This window comes from Bufo bufo, chromosome 4, assembly GCF_905171765.1.
Source record: "Bufo bufo chromosome 4, aBufBuf1.1, whole genome shotgun sequence".
NCBI lineage: Eukaryota > Metazoa > Chordata > Amphibia > Anura > Bufonidae > Bufo > Bufo bufo.
The window spans coordinates 508,679,330-508,696,855 of NC_053392.1; the positions used below are offsets into that span (position 1 = coordinate 508,679,330).

General features: G+C 46.8%; 2 protein-coding genes across 3 annotated transcripts in view; one reads left to right on the forward strand and one right to left on the reverse strand.

The window, feature by feature from the left end:
- DZANK1 (double zinc ribbon and ankyrin repeat domains 1) overlaps positions 1 to 5,430 on the reverse strand; it is a 56,548-nt gene extending 51,118 nt beyond the window's left edge. For both annotated transcript variants that reach the window (XM_040429674.1, XM_040429672.1), the window contains exon 1: positions 5,304 to 5,430. The gene's annotated coding sequence lies outside the window, so the exon portion shown is untranslated. The remainder of the gene's footprint in view (positions 1 to 5,303) is intronic.
- A 283-nt stretch (positions 5,431 to 5,713) lies between these two features.
- The window catches only part of POLR3F (RNA polymerase III subunit F), a 28,229-nt gene continuing 16,416 nt past the window's right edge, over positions 5,714 to 17,526 (forward strand). Inside the window, exons 1-6 of the mRNA XM_040429675.1 lie at positions 5,714 to 5,840; positions 7,403 to 7,520; positions 8,439 to 8,506; positions 10,129 to 10,196; positions 11,851 to 11,963; positions 12,492 to 12,635. Of these exons, the coding sequence (XP_040285609.1) occupies positions 5,785 to 5,840; positions 7,403 to 7,520; positions 8,439 to 8,506; positions 10,129 to 10,196; positions 11,851 to 11,963; positions 12,492 to 12,635 (567 nt within the window). The 5' untranslated portion in view covers positions 5,714 to 5,784. The remainder of the gene's footprint in view (positions 5,841 to 7,402; positions 7,521 to 8,438; positions 8,507 to 10,128; positions 10,197 to 11,850; positions 11,964 to 12,491; positions 12,636 to 17,526) is intronic.

Consider the following 17,526-nt stretch of genomic DNA (forward strand, 5'->3'; position numbering starts at 1 on the left):
TGTAAAACTACATCTCCCACAATGCCCTGCTGTAGGCTGATACCTGTAGGCTGTTCGGGCATGCTGGGAGTTGTAGTTTTGCAACAGCTGGAGGGCAGCAGGTTGAGCATGCCTGATAGACTTGTTATTACGTGGGGAATACAAGATATTACTGAAGCAGGAATGTCAAGAGAGGCGATATGAGGAATGTGACCTATGTCTCCGCACACAAACATAGAAACAACATCTCCTTGGAAAATAATTATTAGGGTACATTCACACGGCCGTATTACTTTTTCCGCGTCTGATCCGCATTTTGCGGAATAGAAGCGGACCCATTCATTCCTATGGGTGAATAAAATGTGCTAACAACATTCAGTATGTTGTCCGCATCCGTGTGTGTCCGCATTTCTATTCCGCAAAAATATGAAGCATGTCCTACTATTGTCCGTACAGATCGGTCCGCAGCACCATTCAAGTCAATGGATCTGCAAATTGTGGATGGCATACCGAATGGTTTCCGTATGTCATCCGTTTTTTCGCGGATCCGTTTCTGTAGTTTTAAGACCTTAATAATTCTTTTTTCTTTTTCTTCCATTTTTTGCAGACCGTAAAAAAACGGAAGACATATGGAAGTCATTTGTCCGCAAAATGTATGTGAATGTACCATAATGTACCCTTAAAGGGAACCTGACATATAAAACCGAATGTACCATAATGCTTTGTTGCCCTGATAGTTCCCAGCGATCGATCCATAATCTTCTCAGGACTAACCTGTCCTATTTTATCGCCCTATCAACATTTGCCGCCTTTTATGCTAATTAACATAAAAGTCATATCTTACTTGTTTGACATGAGAAGAGTCAAGCACCTCAGCTCCGCCTAAGAAACGCCCCTATAGTTAAGATCTCGCACATGCGCAATATTCATTTCAGTCAGAGCTCCGTTGCGTAAGTATTGTGAAGCGGATATTTGAGAACATCCCAGCATGTAGTGGCGTGAGGGGGAGGGGACATGCACTAAACTATCTGACGAGACGAGATTACAAGCAGTGAGGGCAGAAATCGTCTGTCAATCAAAGTTTAGGGGGCGGGAAATAGGCTATGATGGTGTAAGGGAAAGGAATAATTTATGCAAATGAGCCTAACGGCGAAAAAGGTTTATAGGGCGATAAAATAGGACAGGTTAGTCCTGAGAAGATTATGGATCGATCTCTAGGAATTATTAGGGTAACCAAGCATTAAGGTACATTCGGCTTTATATGTCAGAACATGGTGACAGGTTCCCTTTAAAGGGGCTTTCCAGGACCAACATATCCATGACTTAAGCCTCATGCACACGACCGTTCTTGTGTTCCGTTCCTCAAAATGGGGTTCCGTTGTTCCGTGATCCGTTTCCGTTTTTGTTTCCGTGTGTCTTCTTTTATTTTTGGAGGATCACCAGACATGAAGGGAAGTAAAAAAAAGTCTAAGGCTACTTTCACACTAGCGTTCGGAGCGGGTCCGTCTGATGTTTCATCAGACGGATCCGCTCCGATAATGCAGACGTTCGCATCCGTTCAGAACGGATCCGTCTGCATTAAAACTTAGAAAATTTTCTAAGTCTGAAAGTTGTCTGAGCGGATCCGTTCAGACTTTACATTGAAAGTCAATGGGGAACGGATCCGCTTGAAGATTAAGCCATATGGTGTCATCTTCAAGCGGATCCGTCCCCATTGACTTACTTTCACACTAGCGTTCGGGGCTCCGCTTGTGAGTTCCGTTTGAAGGCTCTCACAAGCGGCCCCGAACGGATCCGTCCAGTCCTAATGCATTCTGAGTGGAGGCGGATCCGCTCAGAATGCATCAGTCTGGCAGCGTTTGTCCTCCGCTCCGCTCAGCGAGCGGACACCTGAACACTGCTTGCAGCGTTCGGGTGTCCGCCTGGCCGTGCGGAGGCGAACGGATCCGTCCAGACTAAGGCTACTTTCACACTAGCGTTCGGAGCGGATCCGTCTGATGTTTCATCAGACGGATCCGCTCCGATAATGCAGACGTTCGCATCCGTTCAGAACGGATCCGTCTGCATTATTACTTAGAAAATTTTCTAAGTCTGAAAGTAGCCTGAGCGGATCCGTTCAGACTTTACATTGAAAGTCAATGGGGAACGGATCCGCTTGAAGATTGAGCCATATAGTGTCATCTTCAAACGGATCCGTCCCTATTGACTTCCATTGTAAGTCTGGACGGATCCGCTCGCCTCCGCACGGCCAGGCGGACACCCGAACGCTGCAAGCAGCGTTCAGGTGTCCGCTCACTGAGCGGAGCGGAGGCTGAGCGCTGGCAGGCGGATGCATTCTCAGTGGATCCGCCTCCACTGAGAATGCATTAGGGCCAGACGGATGCGTTCGGGGCCGCTCGTGAGCCCCTTCAAACGGTGTGCACGAGCGGACACCCGAACGCTAGTGTGAAAGTAGCCTAAGGTAAGTCAATGGGGACGGATCCGTTTGAAGTTGACACAATATGGCTCAATTTTCAAACGGATCCGTCCCCCATTGACTTTCAATGTAAAGTCTGAACGGATCCGTTTGCATTATCATGAACAAAAAAAAAAAAAAAAAAATTTTTTTTTTTTTTTTTTTTTTCATGGTAATGCAAACGGATCCGTTCTGAACGGATCCAAGCGTTTGCATTATAGGTGCGGATCAGTCTGTGCAGATACCAGACGGATCCGCACCAAACGCAGGTGTGAAAGTAGCCTTAAAGTCTGGACGGATCCGCTCGCCTCCGCACGGCCAGGCGGACACCCGAACGCTGCAAGCAAGTATATTACAGCAGTAATGCCAGAGGGAAGTAGAAGTAGTGCCGTCCAGGTATTATGGAGACGGAGGAGATGTTAGATGGGTGCGGTCTATGGTGTACGGGGGCTTCTCTAGACGTACTACCTCCTGATTACACAGAATGCAGGGTAGAGGATGAATACTAAAGATTGGATACATATGGATGCAGGAAACGCACGGATCATCAGCGTGCTTTCCACATCCGTATATTCTTTCCGCAGAGATACAATATGTCCGCAAGATGCGGAACACGGACTCAATGAAGTCAACAGGTCCACAAAAAAATGTGGACAGCACATGGGCCGCATGCGTATTTGGCGGACTGCAAAACGTACATGGTCGCGTGCATGAAGCCTAGGGTCTCATGCACACGACTGTATTATTCTTCCGCATCTTATCCGTATTTTATGCGGTTCGCGCACAGAACGATTCATTTCTAGGGGTCAGCACAAAATGTACGGAACGGATGCACAATGGGCAGACTAGATGGGCCAAACGGTTCTTAGCTGCCGACACACTATGTTTCTAAGAGGCCCAAGGGCTCATGCACATGACCGTGTGCTGTCCGTGGCCGTATCGCGGCCTGCATACGGCGGGTCCGCAATACACGGGCACCGGCTGTGTGCATCCCGCATCACGGACCCATTCACTTCGATAGGTCCGCAATCCGGGAGATGCGGAACGGATGCACGGAACTACGGAGTGCTTCCAAGGGATTTTTATGTCCGTGCGTCCGCACCGCAAAAAAGTAGTGCACGCACTACTTTTTTGCGGTGCAGAAAGGCTTTCAAGTTGAATGGGTCTGGATCTGTCTGCGGCCGCCGCGCGGATGTTGCTGTGCATTGGGGACCGCAAATTGCGGTCCCCAATGCACGGAACGGCCAGCACACAGTCGTATGCATGAGCCCTTAGGGTTCATTCACATGTCTGTAAGTGTTTTGCGGCTCCGCTAAACACTGACACCGGCCATGTGCACAAGGGCACTAGAATAGAAAATGCCTATTCTTGTCCGCTATTGTGGACAAGAATAGGACATGTTCTATTTTTTGCGGAGCCACGGCCCGGAAGTGCGGATGCGGACAGCACACCGTGTACTGTCTGCATCTTTTCCGGCCCCATTAAAAAAGAAAGGGTCTGCACCCGTTACGCATAATTGCGGAACGGATCCGGACCATTAAATGGACGTCTGAATGGAGCCTTAGGGCTTGTTCACACGACCGTATGGCTTTTTCAGTGTTTTGCGGACCGTTTTTCACGGATCCATTGTTCAGTTTTTTTTTATTCCGTTGTGTTTCCATTTCTGTTCCGTTTTTCCGTATGGCATTACATAGAAAAAATTGGGCTAGGCATAAAAGTTTCAATAGATGGTTCCGCAAAAACGGAACGGATACGAAAGACATACGGATGCATTTCCGCATGTGTTCCGCTTTTTTTTGCGGCCCCATTGACTTGAATGGAGCCACGGAACGTGATTTGCGGACAATAATAGGACAAGACTCAAAATTTAGCGGAACAGAAATGCGGACATACGGAAACGTTAATGCTCACGGAGTACATTCCGTTTTTTTTTGCGGACCCATAGAAATAAATGGTTCCGTATACGGAACGCAATAAACGGCCCGTATACGGAACGCAAAAAACGTTCGTGTGAACGAGCCCTTAGGCTACATGCACACGACCGTTCCGTTTTTTTGCGGTCCGCAAACCGCAGATCCGCAAAAAAAAACGGAAGCAGCCCGTGTGCCTTCCGCAATTTACGGAACGGACGGCCCATTGTAGGGCCTCGGAACGGAGCAACGTATGCGGACAACACACGGAGTGCTTTCCGCATCTTTTGCGGCCCCCTTGAAGTGAATGGGTCCGCACCCGAGCCGCCAAAACTATGGCTCGGATGCGGACCCGAAAAACGGTCGTGTGCATGAGGCCTAAGGGCTCATACACACAAACTTTATTTTTTTCTGTGTCCGTTCTTTTTTTTTTTTGCGGGCTGTATGTGGAGCCATTCACTTCAACGGAGCCGCAAAAAAACCCAGAAATGACTCCATTGCATTCCGTTTCCGTATGTCCGCATGTCCGTTCCACAAAAAAAAAAAGAACATGTCCTACAATTGTCCCCATTACGGACAAGGATAGGACTGTTCTATTAGGGGCCGTACGTTCCACAAAATACGGAACGCACACGGATCTGCAGTTTGTACCAACCAAGCAGGTGAGATACTGAGATCTCGCCCACGCATCGCGGACACTGTTCACAACCTGCGGCAGATTTCGGCAAACCTGCAGCAACATCGGTGCGTTCCTTGCAGATTTCACCCTCATCAACGCGGATTTGTATATTTCTGCTCCAAATCTGCTATAAATCCATCAATAAAAAGTAATAATAAAACACAATGGAAAATAACTGTAAGCAGCTTTAGCACAGCTATCCGGGCACTGAGTGACAGAAGATGAAACACATGAATGCACGCAGTGCCCACCTCCCCCACCCCTCATGCCCTCTTCCTACCCGCACAGCGCTGGCACAGGGCACTTGGTGGTCAGCAGCTGAATCTCCAGGTCCCGTTACTACAGACGCTTCCCCCGGCGGAGCCTGCAGCTCGTCAGGACCGAGCACAGTGATTGGCACATTCTCAGTTGCCTTAGTAACCAAAGATGCGAAAACACACCCCGCCCCGCAGTCGAAGAACGGAAAGACGTCGGCGGGAGAGGAAATGCTCCTAGCAGCCATCTTTAATAGGGGCAAAGGCTTCTCGTCTATAGTGTAGTTATACTACGGATTAGCAGTAACCGTTCACGTGGAAACGTTCTGTTCTGTCATTTAAATAGACTAAGACTGTGAAATGTTATATTTTTTTTTATGGTCTTGCCCTTAAACAATATGTCCGGCGAGGAGGCAGGCAGGTCTGGCGGCGCATGCGCAGTAGTCACGGGACGGCGGACGCTGTGAATGGTAGTGCACGGCGGCGTGGATAGAGAGGTGCTAGGAGATGGCGGAGGTGAAAGTAAAGCAGGAGGGAGCAGAGGCCGCAGAGATAGAGAACAGGTGCGCTGCCGCCATGCTGAGGATAGCGCTGTCCTAATGTCTCAAAGACAAAGCCTTGATACTCCTTGACGTTCATGTCTTCTGTGGGTCAGTAAATTTACTGACTGCTTAAAACCAGAGGCAATGGGTTCTCCAGGGATGGGGGTGTGAATGATATTAGATCATTAACCCCTGCTGGACCAGAGCATGTTCATTTACCCAGCTCCTCCGCCAGGTGAATTGCACTGGCACAGCTGGCGCTCTGCTCGGTCATAATGATGATCAGTGAGCTCCGATCCAAGGCCGGTGGTTTGGTTGTCACTAGGGATGAGCGAACTTGTGTTTCAAGTCCGGCGTCCAAGGTTTGGGTTATCTAACAATACCATTATGGATTCCGCGACCATAAGTTGAATCCATAACGGTATTCTTAGATAACCCGAACCTTCTACGCCAAACTTGAAAACACAAGTTCGCTCATCCGTAGTCGGCGCTTGTAGTGGATACGGTCCCCCGTGTGCTGGTGGATGACTGGCGGGGGATAAAGCTGGCTAAAGGGATGCGTTCACACGGAGTTCTTCCAGTCTGGATTTCGGTGCAGATTCCCCACCTAAAATCCATTGATTTCACTGAGAAGGGGCGCGGAGAAAGTGACCTCTTCTTTCTGCCTCGAATCCACGACCGTTGAAATGGGAAGGATCAAAAACCACATAGAATTTTTAAAAGAGGATTCCGCCTCCGTGTGAACTCCCCCTTAGGCCTCATGCACCCGACTGTGTTTTTTAACCTGTGTGCCCTCCGCATCGGGCGAGCAGGTTTCACGTCTGGCACACGGACAGCAGAAGAAGAGACGGATGTATTAAGAGACGTGCACCACTTAATAGATTGGTCGGTTTTTACTAAGACTGGCGTGTGAAGCCGCGGCCTTTAGTAAATGCCCCCCCTTTCAGTAAGAAATGTAGTGAGAATGTGCCCCAAAACTTCGACACGAGAACAGCCCCGTGTACTGTGAGTAACTGATAGGACTACTTTGTACCGATGACACTAGCTGAGCTGTTCCATGTGCACTTGGCAGCGGAGGGCATCTGTGTTGGTCCCATGTTCATATGTGCCCGCATTGCTGATAAAAATGATGTTTTAATATATGCAAATGAGCCTCCAGGAGCAACGGGGGCATTGCTATTACACCTAGAGGCTCTGCTCTCTCTGCAACTGCTGCGCCCTCTACACTTGAAAACAATGAAAATGTCATCACACCTGGTCCTGTCAAAGTGCAGAGTATGCGGCAGTTGCAGAGAGAGCAGAGCCTCTAGGTGTAACGGCAACGCCCCCATTGCTCCTAGAGGCTCATTTGCATATAGTAAAACGTAATTTTTCTCAGCAATGCGGCTCATATGAACATGGGACCAACACAGATGTTTTCAGCTGCCAAGCGCACATGTAACAGGTCAGCCAGTGTCATAGGTACAAATCTGCTGACAGATGCCCTTTAAATAAACCAGAAATGATGGGGGTTGTGCTTCTTTGATATTACAGGATGTCTTGTATCCGAAAACTGAACCTGATCTTTATTTTACGTGTTTTAGGATTATTGAGCTCTGTCAGCAGTTCCCTCACGGGATCACCGATCAAGTTATCCAAAATGAGATGCCGAATATGGAAGCGAAGCAGAGAGCGATGGCGATTAACCGCTTGCTGTCCACTGTAAGTTTAAGGCTGGCTTCAGTTGAGGGAAACACCTTCCACGTGGGAGCGTTTTTTTTTCCCGACCTGAACTTTGCTTTTGTAGCGGCATTATAATGGTTCCCCTGCTCTGCGTTGACTATAAAGCATTGTACTGACGTAATGCAGGGAAACGTAAGGCCTCATTCACACAGTCAGTGATTAGGAACCAAAACCAGGAGTGAATCCTCCAGGAAGATAAGATGTCATCTAATAATCGAATCTGTTTTGTGCCGGACGCGGATTGTCTGCAGAACACAATTCACGCACAATGGTGTAAATGGGGCCCATCCTTGGATCAGATCTCTTCCTATATTAGACCAATGCAGCCTCTTCATTTTCTAGGCACAGCGCCACGTGTTCTGTAGTGGCTGTATGTGGTACTGTAGCTCTGTTGTATTAAAATGAATGGGGCAAACCCACTACAGGGCGTACAGAGTCTGAAGCGCTCATCTGATTGGTTGGGTGCTGGGACCCCCACTTCTCTCAGGATAGGCCATTGGTTTCTTTTCCTTTTATATAAAAATTCTAAATGAAATATTGATATCTTAGTTCTGGAAAGGAACGTGTTTGGACAGGTAAGTGCCCGTCCAGTCTGATGCTTGTTTGCCCTGACCACTGGTGGACGTCAAAGGACTGTCCGGTGTCCCCCCATAAATATTAATTACAAAAGCGATGGCTACCCTTGCTACACATGGCCACATGACTCGTCTCCCGCATGCCAGCCGAAACTACAACTCCCAATCTACACACTTGCTTGGCTCTTCTTGGAATAGAGATGAATGGCGTATGCTGGGAGCTGTAGTTTCACAGCAGCTGGAGTGTCGGAGATTGCTGACCCTAGGTTTTGACTGTTTTAGTGCTTATATTTAACTGAAAAAATGTTTAACCCCCCCCTAGGGTCAGTTGGATCTGCTTAGAAGTGGTACCGGTCTTTTGTACAGGCTGAAGGACGCACAAACCGCTAGGTAAGGAGTATTACATAACTGTGCTACATATACTTATCACTAATGACATTAGAGGCTAGAAATTGACAATGTCTTTATTTTCTACATTCATGTTTTTTCTTTAAATTGCCATGACTAGCTCTAAAAACTATGAAATATTGCAGTTTTTATGTTGGCCACTAGATGTCAGCACAAAAGGCCCTTACGCCATTTATAACAGATTGGAGCCTGTTCCATGCATGTCAGTATTGTATGCAACAGAATTTTCTTGGATACAGGTCGTGATAGTCTGCAGTAATATAGACACATGGATAGAGATATTAAAGGGGTTCTGCTGTTTTTTAAACCGATGATCTATCCTCTGGATAGATCATCAGCATCTGATCGGTGGGGGTCCGACACCCGGGACCCCCGCCGATCAGCAGTTTGAGAAGGCAGCAGCGCGGGCAGTAGTGCCACGGCCTTCTCCCTGTTTACAGCAGGCCCAGTGACGTCACGACTAGTATCACTGGCTTGGGTGGGGCTAAGCTCCATTCAAGTGGACAGAGCTCAGCCCCGCCCAGGCCATTGATACTAGTCAGGACGTCACTGGGCCTGCGGTAACCAACGAGAAGCCAGCACTGCTGCCTTCTCAAACAGCTGATCGGTAGGGGTCCCGGGTGTCGGACCCCCGCCGATCAGATGCTGATGACCTATCCAGCGGATAGATCATCAGTTTAAAAAAACAGAAGGACCCCTTTAACCATTTCATGATAGTAGTAGTGCAGATGCGGTATTGATCCATATAGCCTTCTGTGTAAGCTGATTGCATTACAGAGTGTGTAAGTGTGGCAGAGCGATTTAATAGCGTCCCTCTGCTTCCATATGTCCCCTAGAAGCAATGGTTCTGGGAGGAACTGGAGATGGAACCTAGTGTGGACCTATAGCTCTCTAAGTGTTCAGGAGGACCACCTTTATATTATTTTGTGGAGTGTTTCTTTAGTTTTTATGCTGATTTAGGCCTCATGCACACGACCGTATCTTTTTTGCAATCCGCAAAATAGAAATGCAGTCTTTTTTGTGTGTGTGGAACCATTGACTTCAGTGGGCCGGTGGTCTGCGTTTTGCAGAACCTTGTGCTTTCTGCATCCGTATGTCCATTCTGCAAAGAGAGAGAACATGTCCTGTACTTGGGCGTAGAACAGAGGACCCGTTGAAGTCAACGCATCCGCAAAAAATAGATGCGGATGGATACAACACGGACTGTATCTGTATTTGGTGGATCTCCACGGTTGTGTGCATGAGGCCTCAGGCTAGTTTGACACTAGCGCTTGCTACATCCGGCAGGCTGTTCCGAAAGGGAACAGCCCGCCGTCTCTCTCTGTATCCGGCATCTATGGCAAGAATTATCCAGGCAAATTCCGCTGCACGGTATTATTATTAATTATTATAGATATTGTAGTTAATGCTGCAGCTTCCGACAGTGCCCAATACAGAGAGAGTAGGCAAGCTATTCCCTGCCGGAACAGCCTGCGGATGTGACGAGCGCTAGTGTGAAGCTAGCCTTAGTGTTTGCTAGTGATTTAATATCTGTACTGCAGTAGACCTGCTTTCTATACAAATGACACCGTTTATGATTTTTTTTTTTTTCTCACTTTCTGTAGTAAAATGAAAGGTTCTGACAACCAGGAAAAGTTAGTATATCAGATTATTGAAGATGCTGGCAATAAAGGTATGTCCGTCTGTGACCGTTCTGGATTTCACCATGTCCACGATCAATAATTGATCGAAGTGTGCCTTTAAGGCCAGTTTCACACAAGTCCAGAAAGGCCGTCTGCATTTTGTGGACTGACCGCCGCTCAGACGGACTTGCCACATGGTAGTGGTTTGATTCTGTGAATGCCTGCCTGACCACGGGTCTGCTGTCCTGTTCTCACAGCATCATTGGAGCACATAAGAGTAGACCTTTCGTTGGACAGGAACGCAAAACATGAGTTTGGCTCCGACAAGCAGCAGTCGGTCTGGGAAATGTGACGCTCATGTCAAACCTGCCTAGATTGTTTTGTATAGCAGATGCATCATTTTAGGCTAGTGAGGTTTTTTTTGCTGCATGACTTTTGAATGACATCTGCAGTCCACATGAGCACGCTGTGCTGCAAGCAACTTAAAGGGATTCTGTCACCAGATGTAACCTTATTAAGCTAGCTGACATGAGCGATGTGCTAATGTCAGCTAAACCTAATTAGTCTATTCCAACTTTTATCCATGATCTCGCGCCGTTCAGCATTTGGCGCAGGCGCAGTGAGGGAAAGACTTTTGCAGGCTGCCAGCTTCCTCACTGCGCCTGCGCCGAATACTGAACGGCGCGAGATTTCACCAGAGCACAGGGCTGGCAGACAGATGTGAGCGCTGCCTGGCCCTGTCAATCAGGACTTGGAAGGAGGCGACAAAGGTGGGAGAACGGAGCCTCTAGAAGCAGGAACAACTCCCCCCCCCTGCTCCTAGAGGCTAAGTAGCATATTATAAAAGTTAGATTTCTGGCATAACGCGGGGGCATAGATAAAAATAGGAATAGGCTAATTAGGTTTAGCTGACATTAGCACATCGCTCATGTCAGCTAGCTTAATTAGGGTTAAATCTGGTGACAGAATTCCTTTATACTGGTTGTCTCACTTCAGCAAATTTCATTTATTATGTTGGGAAAGTTATTACAAGACACTTACTAATGTATTATTATTATTATCCATATTGCCTCCTTTGCTGATTTGATTCATTTTCCCATCACATTATACACTGCTCGTTTCCATGGTTACAACCATCCTGCAATCCAGCAGCGGTGGCCGTGTTTGCACACTATAGGAAAAGGCACCAGCCTATGTGAGCTCCCACAATCCCATCCACCAGAGAGGCCGGCGCTTTTCCTATAGTGTGCAAACACGGCCACCGCTGATGGTTTGCAGGGTGGTCGTAACCATGGAAACCAGCAGTGTACAATGTGATGGAAAACTGAATCCAGCCAGCAAGGAAGCAATATGGATAATGGCAATACATTAGTAAGTGGCTTGTATTAACTTTATCTACATGACATACAGTATGCCACTTGCTGAAGTGACACAACCCCTTTAAAATGTTCCTGTGGACTGTGGTTTAATTTCAGTTGCAGAAAGATGCTGTGGCGCACTAGCTTTCTGGTCGCCGCTAATGTCATAGAGATATAAGTGAACATTGGTGGAGGGTCAGTGAAGGGGAACCGCCTTCAGATTCACAAGAACAAAGTGTCTGTAGCATCTTCTGGAGTCTTTAGTATTCTTTCCACCATTTAGTTTGTTTGTTGTCTCTGGGAGACAATTTTTTTTTCTTTATATAAATGTACCTGCTTTTACTAGGAATATGGAGCAGAGATATACGATACAAAAGTAATCTTCCACTTACTGAGATCAACAAGATCCTGAAGAACATGGAAAGCAAGAAACTCATCAAAGCTGTCAAGTCAGTGGCGGTAAGAAGTCCTATTGTTTTTATGTAGGTGCACCATGAGTTCTCATTGCTCTGCACCTGCAGCAACCGGGGAAAAAACAGCACTTTAATCCCTTCAGGACCAGAGGGATTTTCGTTTTTTTTTTTTTTTTTTGCTCCCTGCATTTCAGGAGCCATAACTTTTTTTTTGTACTCTCTAATGGCACCATTTCATGTTGCATACGACGTAGCAGGAAGTTGGAAAAAATTCCTAATGGGGTGAAATTGGAAATAAAATGCAATTCCACCCTAGTTTCATGGGTTTTGTTGTTTCCCATTTTGCGGGGCACTTCCGTTCTGGTGCCCCGCAAAAAAAAATAGAACATGTCCTATTCTTGTCTACAGACATGGACAAGAAAAGGTATTTCTGTAATAGTGCCGGCCATGTGCTGTCCGCAAAATGCGGAGTGCTCTTGGCTGGTGTCCGTGTATTTCGGATCTGCAATTTGCGGACTGCAAAACCGTTGCGGACATGTGAATGGACCCTAAAATTCTGTTTGTTCTTTTCCAGGCTTCAAAAAAGAAGGTGTACATGCTCTATAACGTACAGCCTGACCGTTCGGTGACCGGCGGAGCATGGTACAGTGACCAAGACTTTGAATCCGAATTTGTAGAAGTATTAAACCAACAGTGTTTTAAATTCTTGCAAACCAAGGTAACTTTGTGTGAATTCTGAAGAATAAGTATAGTTGCATATCATTTGCTTTAAAGTGTCTGATATATAGCCATCACGAGAAGAAATACTGTTTATTACATTAGGGTTCAAGTGACTATTTTTAAGGACATCATATTAGTGAAGTTTGGACGTTTTAAGCTTTTTTTAAACATTTTTTACCCCTCACCCACGACAGCCCCACGAGAGAGGATGGATCCGCCCCCCAAAGACAGGAAACCTGCGGAACAAAAAGGCGGAGACTCCTCTCTGCCCTCAGTATGGTTTCCTGTCTTTGAGGGGAAGCCTGTGGTTCGTCCTCTTCCCCCTAGGCTGCCCCGTTACCTGCGGCTCCCGTTTGTATGCGGCACGCTGTGCGCAGTGGGGCTTGCAGAGGCGTGATGTCTCGGCGTTCCTGAGCGCTGGAGGGGCATGATGCTTCGGTGCGATAACAAGCACCAGTAAGCATCCGTCGACGCAGGAGATCCGGCCAGGGGGAGGAGTCGTAGGAGAAGCTCCGCTCACATGACCGCCACTTCCGGGTTAAGAGTGAGGCATGGAGCGCATGGATTGGAATCGCGTGCAGGAGGGGGGGTGTGGTTTAAAGCCTACTGGAACCCGGAAATGGCTGCCGGCGGTCACAATTGCTGAGACAGCGTCTGAGCTCAGGAGCTGCAGTATGGAAGAAGAAAAGGAGACTATGGAGGACCTGGCAGCCAACCCAACCCGACCAGGGAGGGGTGAGAGGCTGGTGTAGCCACTGATTTTATAACCATCTTTTGATGTATGAATGTATTTGTGTCTTGCAGGAAAAACCTAAAAAAGCAGTTTCTAAAAGACGTCACAAAGAATGTGCCTTGTGCAGATGTTCTCTGGCTGTTGAATATAGCAAGAGGTTATGCCAGCAATGTATAGATAAAACAGTGGCTGAGGAGACTCCATCTTTTTATAGCTGTCTTCAAAATTTCGTAAGAGCTGAGATTAACGCTTCCTTATCCTCCAAAAAGCCCGATAGTTCCAGAGAGGCTAAATCAAGAAAAAAGGAAAAGGAGTCTAAAGTGATGTCTTCTGAGTCAGACGAGAGGGAGGAGGTCCAGTCTTTTGGTTTGGACTCTGATGCTTCATCCCTCTCCTCGGATTCCGATAATAACGAAATTAAGAGAGCTTTCTTTCCCGTGGAGGATGTGGATAAACTCTTGAAAGCGATCAAAGCAACTATGGGTATAGAAGACGTTAAGGAGACTAGGTCGGTGCAGGACATTATGTTTGGGGGCCTGCAGACAAAACAGTCTAGGTCCTTCACCTTGCATAAAAATGTATCAGCCCTGATTAATGAGGAGTGGCGTAAACCAAACAAGAGTTTTCATTTCAAAAAATTTAAAGAGGAAATATCCCTTTTCTGAGGACGTAGCCGCTGTCTGAAATAAAGCGCCAAAGGTTGACGTGGCCATCTCTAAAGAATCTATGTAATCTGCTCTTCCGTTCGAGGACATGGGGTCTTTAAGAGACCCCTTGAATAAGAAAGCTGAGGGGTTCTTGAAAGGAGCTTGGGAAGCCTCGACGTCTTCATTCAGACCTTCTATTGCTTCAACCTGTACTGCCAGATCCCTTATTATGTGGTTGTCTGAATTAGAGGAACAGATAAAGAACAAGAGCCCTAGAGAGGACGTTTTAGCTAGTCTCCCTACTATTAAAAAAAGCGGTAGATTTTTTAGCGGACGCCCGCGCGGCAGGGCTAGCTAACTCCGCTCGCAGGGCCCTATGGCTGAAAAATTGGAAGGGAGACTTAGTCTAAGAAAGTGAGGGAGAGTATCTCTTGGGATCAGCTCTGGATGACCTGCTAGATAAGGCTGCTGACAAGGAAAAAAAAAAATCTACACAGACCACCTTTTTTTCGAGGGAAAGATCCAACCGATACTTTCGCACCTTCTGTTCCTTTCGGAGTAACAGAGAAAATACAAAGGAAGATAAGTCTTACAAACCAAGATCCCGAAGAGAAGGAGCAAAAAGCCATTTCTTCAACAAACAGACCAGAGGAGAGAAAAAGTCTGGACAACAATGACGCCAGGGACCATGTAGGAGGAAGGTTAAAACACTTTCTACCTGCATGGACCCAGATATCCAGCAGCCCTTGGATTCTGGACACTTTAAAAGAGGGGTTAAAGCTGGAATTCCGTTTAAGTCCTCCTTCAAGGTTCGTAATTACGGAAGCAGCGCAAAAGGATGGAGGGGCAATCACATCAGAAGTCCAGTCTTTAGCAGAAAAGAAGGTCTTAGTAGCAGTCTGGAAGCATCAGGAAGGAGAGGGTTTTTATTCCTCTCTATTTTTGGTGAAAAAGCCTGATGGTTCTTACAGAACCATAATCAATTTAAAGAGACTGAACCATTTTCTCTTAGAGAAAAAGTTCAGAATGGAGACTATCAACTCAATGATAAATCTACTCTTCCCAGGTTGCTTCATGGCGGTTCTGGACTTGAAGGACGCCTATCTTCATGTTCCGATTCATCAGGACTATCAGAAATACCTGAGATTTGCGATCCAGATGGAAGGAGAATTAAAACACTGGCAGTTTCAGGCACTCCCATTCGGCTTGGCAATGTCCCCCAGGGTCTTCACCAAGGTGATAGCAGAAAAAGGACATATTATTTATACCTTATCTCGACGATTTCTTGATTGTGGCAGAAACAGAAAAAGCCTGCGAGTTGGCGGTCTTTGAAGTAATCCGCATCTTGAGGAAGCTGGGGTGGATTCTCAAGGACAGGAAGTCAAAACTAATGCCTATTCAACGTCAGCAGTTCCTGGGCCTAATCTTGGACTCCAGGCTCCAGAGGTGTTTTTTAACAGAAGAAAAGATAGTCGGTATACTGTACGACAGAAAATTCAAAACTTAATAGATCATCCCCGGATTACTCTAAGAAAAGGTATGTCGATCTTGGGGAGCTTGACTTCCTGCATCCCAGCTGTCACTTGGGCACAGTTCCATACAAGAGAGCTGCAGTGGGAGATTCCAGAGACTTGGCAGAAAGGAAGTTTGCCTCTAGATATGAGATTCACAATATCCTCCCAGACCTTACTCAACTTAAGATGGTGGTTCAAGACAGACAATTTAAATCAAGGTCTTCCTTGGCTAAGGAACAACATTGTTTGTCTGACAACAGACGCAAGTCTGTGGGGCTGGGGGGCCCACATTCAGAAGATATCCTTTCAGGGACGTTGGAAGGCAAGCCTAATGAAGGCTTCCTCCAACCTGAAGGAGCTCATGGCGGTGAAGGAAGCAATTCAGGAGGGTTTTCCTCTATGTGTAGGCAAGGATCTAAGAATTATGTCCAACAATACAACAGTTGTCTCCTACATAAACAAGCAGGGGGGGTCCAGGAGTCAGGACCTAATGCTAGTTCTAAGTTGCATCCTCCAGATGGTAGAGGGCAAATGCAGGTCTATCTCAGCAGTCCACATCAGGGGGAAGGAAAATATTCAGGCGGACTTTGAGTCGCCATCAGATTTCCCAGGGAGAGTGGTGTCTGGACCAGAATGTGTTCTCTCAGATCTCGAAAAACTAGGGTCTCCCGCATGCGGACCTGTTTGCCTCGGCCCAGAACAAAAAGGTGGAGACGTTTTTTTCTCGGTCTCCAGAGGGGTGCCCCTGTGGGCTGGATGCTTTCCTCCACAAGTGGGATTTTCCTCTGGCCTATGCTTTCCCTCTGATTCCCTGAGGAAAATAAGGGAAGACCAGGCAAGGGTAATTCTAATTGCCCCATTTTGGCCTTGGAGACCATGGTTTACATGGCTGAGACAACTATCGATCTCAGATCCTTGTTTGCTCCCGGACAACTCAGGATCTTCTTTTTCAGGGTCCGATTTTCCATCCGCAGGTGGACAACCTCCACCTGACGGCGTGGAACTTGAGAGGCAATTGTTAAGGAGTAAGGGTTTTTCTGTTAATCTAACAAACACCCTTTTAGGTAGCAGAAAAATAATAACTATGACTATTTATGCCAGAACCTATTTATCTTTCGCAGGCCTTCAGTTTAAAAATCTTCCGGGCTCTCCTCCCTTAAAGGTTTTAGAGTTCCTTCAGAAGGGGCTAGAAATGGGCCTGTCTCCAAGCACCTTGAAGGTTCAGGTGGCTGCCTTGTTGGCCCTCTTTAACGAGCGCTTAGCGTCTAATCCTTGGATTATGCGTTTCTTTAAAGCCGTTTGCAGGTTTTCCCTTTAATCTCTCCCAGAGAATAGCTACTTGGGACCTAAATCTGGTTCTGCAGGATCTTACAGCCCCTTCTTTTTGAGCCTATCCATCAGATTAATATAAAGCTTCTTTCTCTAAAACTATGTTTACTAGTGGCATTGACATCTGCACGTAGAGTCTCCGAGATCCAGGCAATTTCAATTAATTCCCAGTACACAACTATCCTTCAGGACAGAGTCCTTTTTAAAACCTGACCCAGCGTTCTTACCTAAAGTAGCTACTAGATTTCATAGATCACAAGAAACTATTCTTCCTTCCTTCCTTCCTTCTATGACAATCCAGCTTCAGATAGGGAGGAAGTTTTCCATTGTCTGGATGTCAGAAGATGTCTTATTCAGTACCTGAATGAGACTAGGGAGTGGAGGAAATCTTCCTCGCTTTGTTCTTTTTCAGGGAAAAAACAAAGACATCAAGCATCAAAGACGACTCTGGCAAGATGGATCAAGTCAGCGATTACTCTGGCATACTCTTCCTCGGGGAAGGAACCGCCTGAGGGTCTACGGGCACACTCCAAGGGCTATATCTACATCTTGGGCTGAAAACGCTGCGGTCTCTATCGAGGACATCTGTAAAGCGGCAGTTTGGTCTTCTCCTTCTACCTTCTTTAACCACTACCGGTTACAATTGAACTCTCCTTCTGATTTATT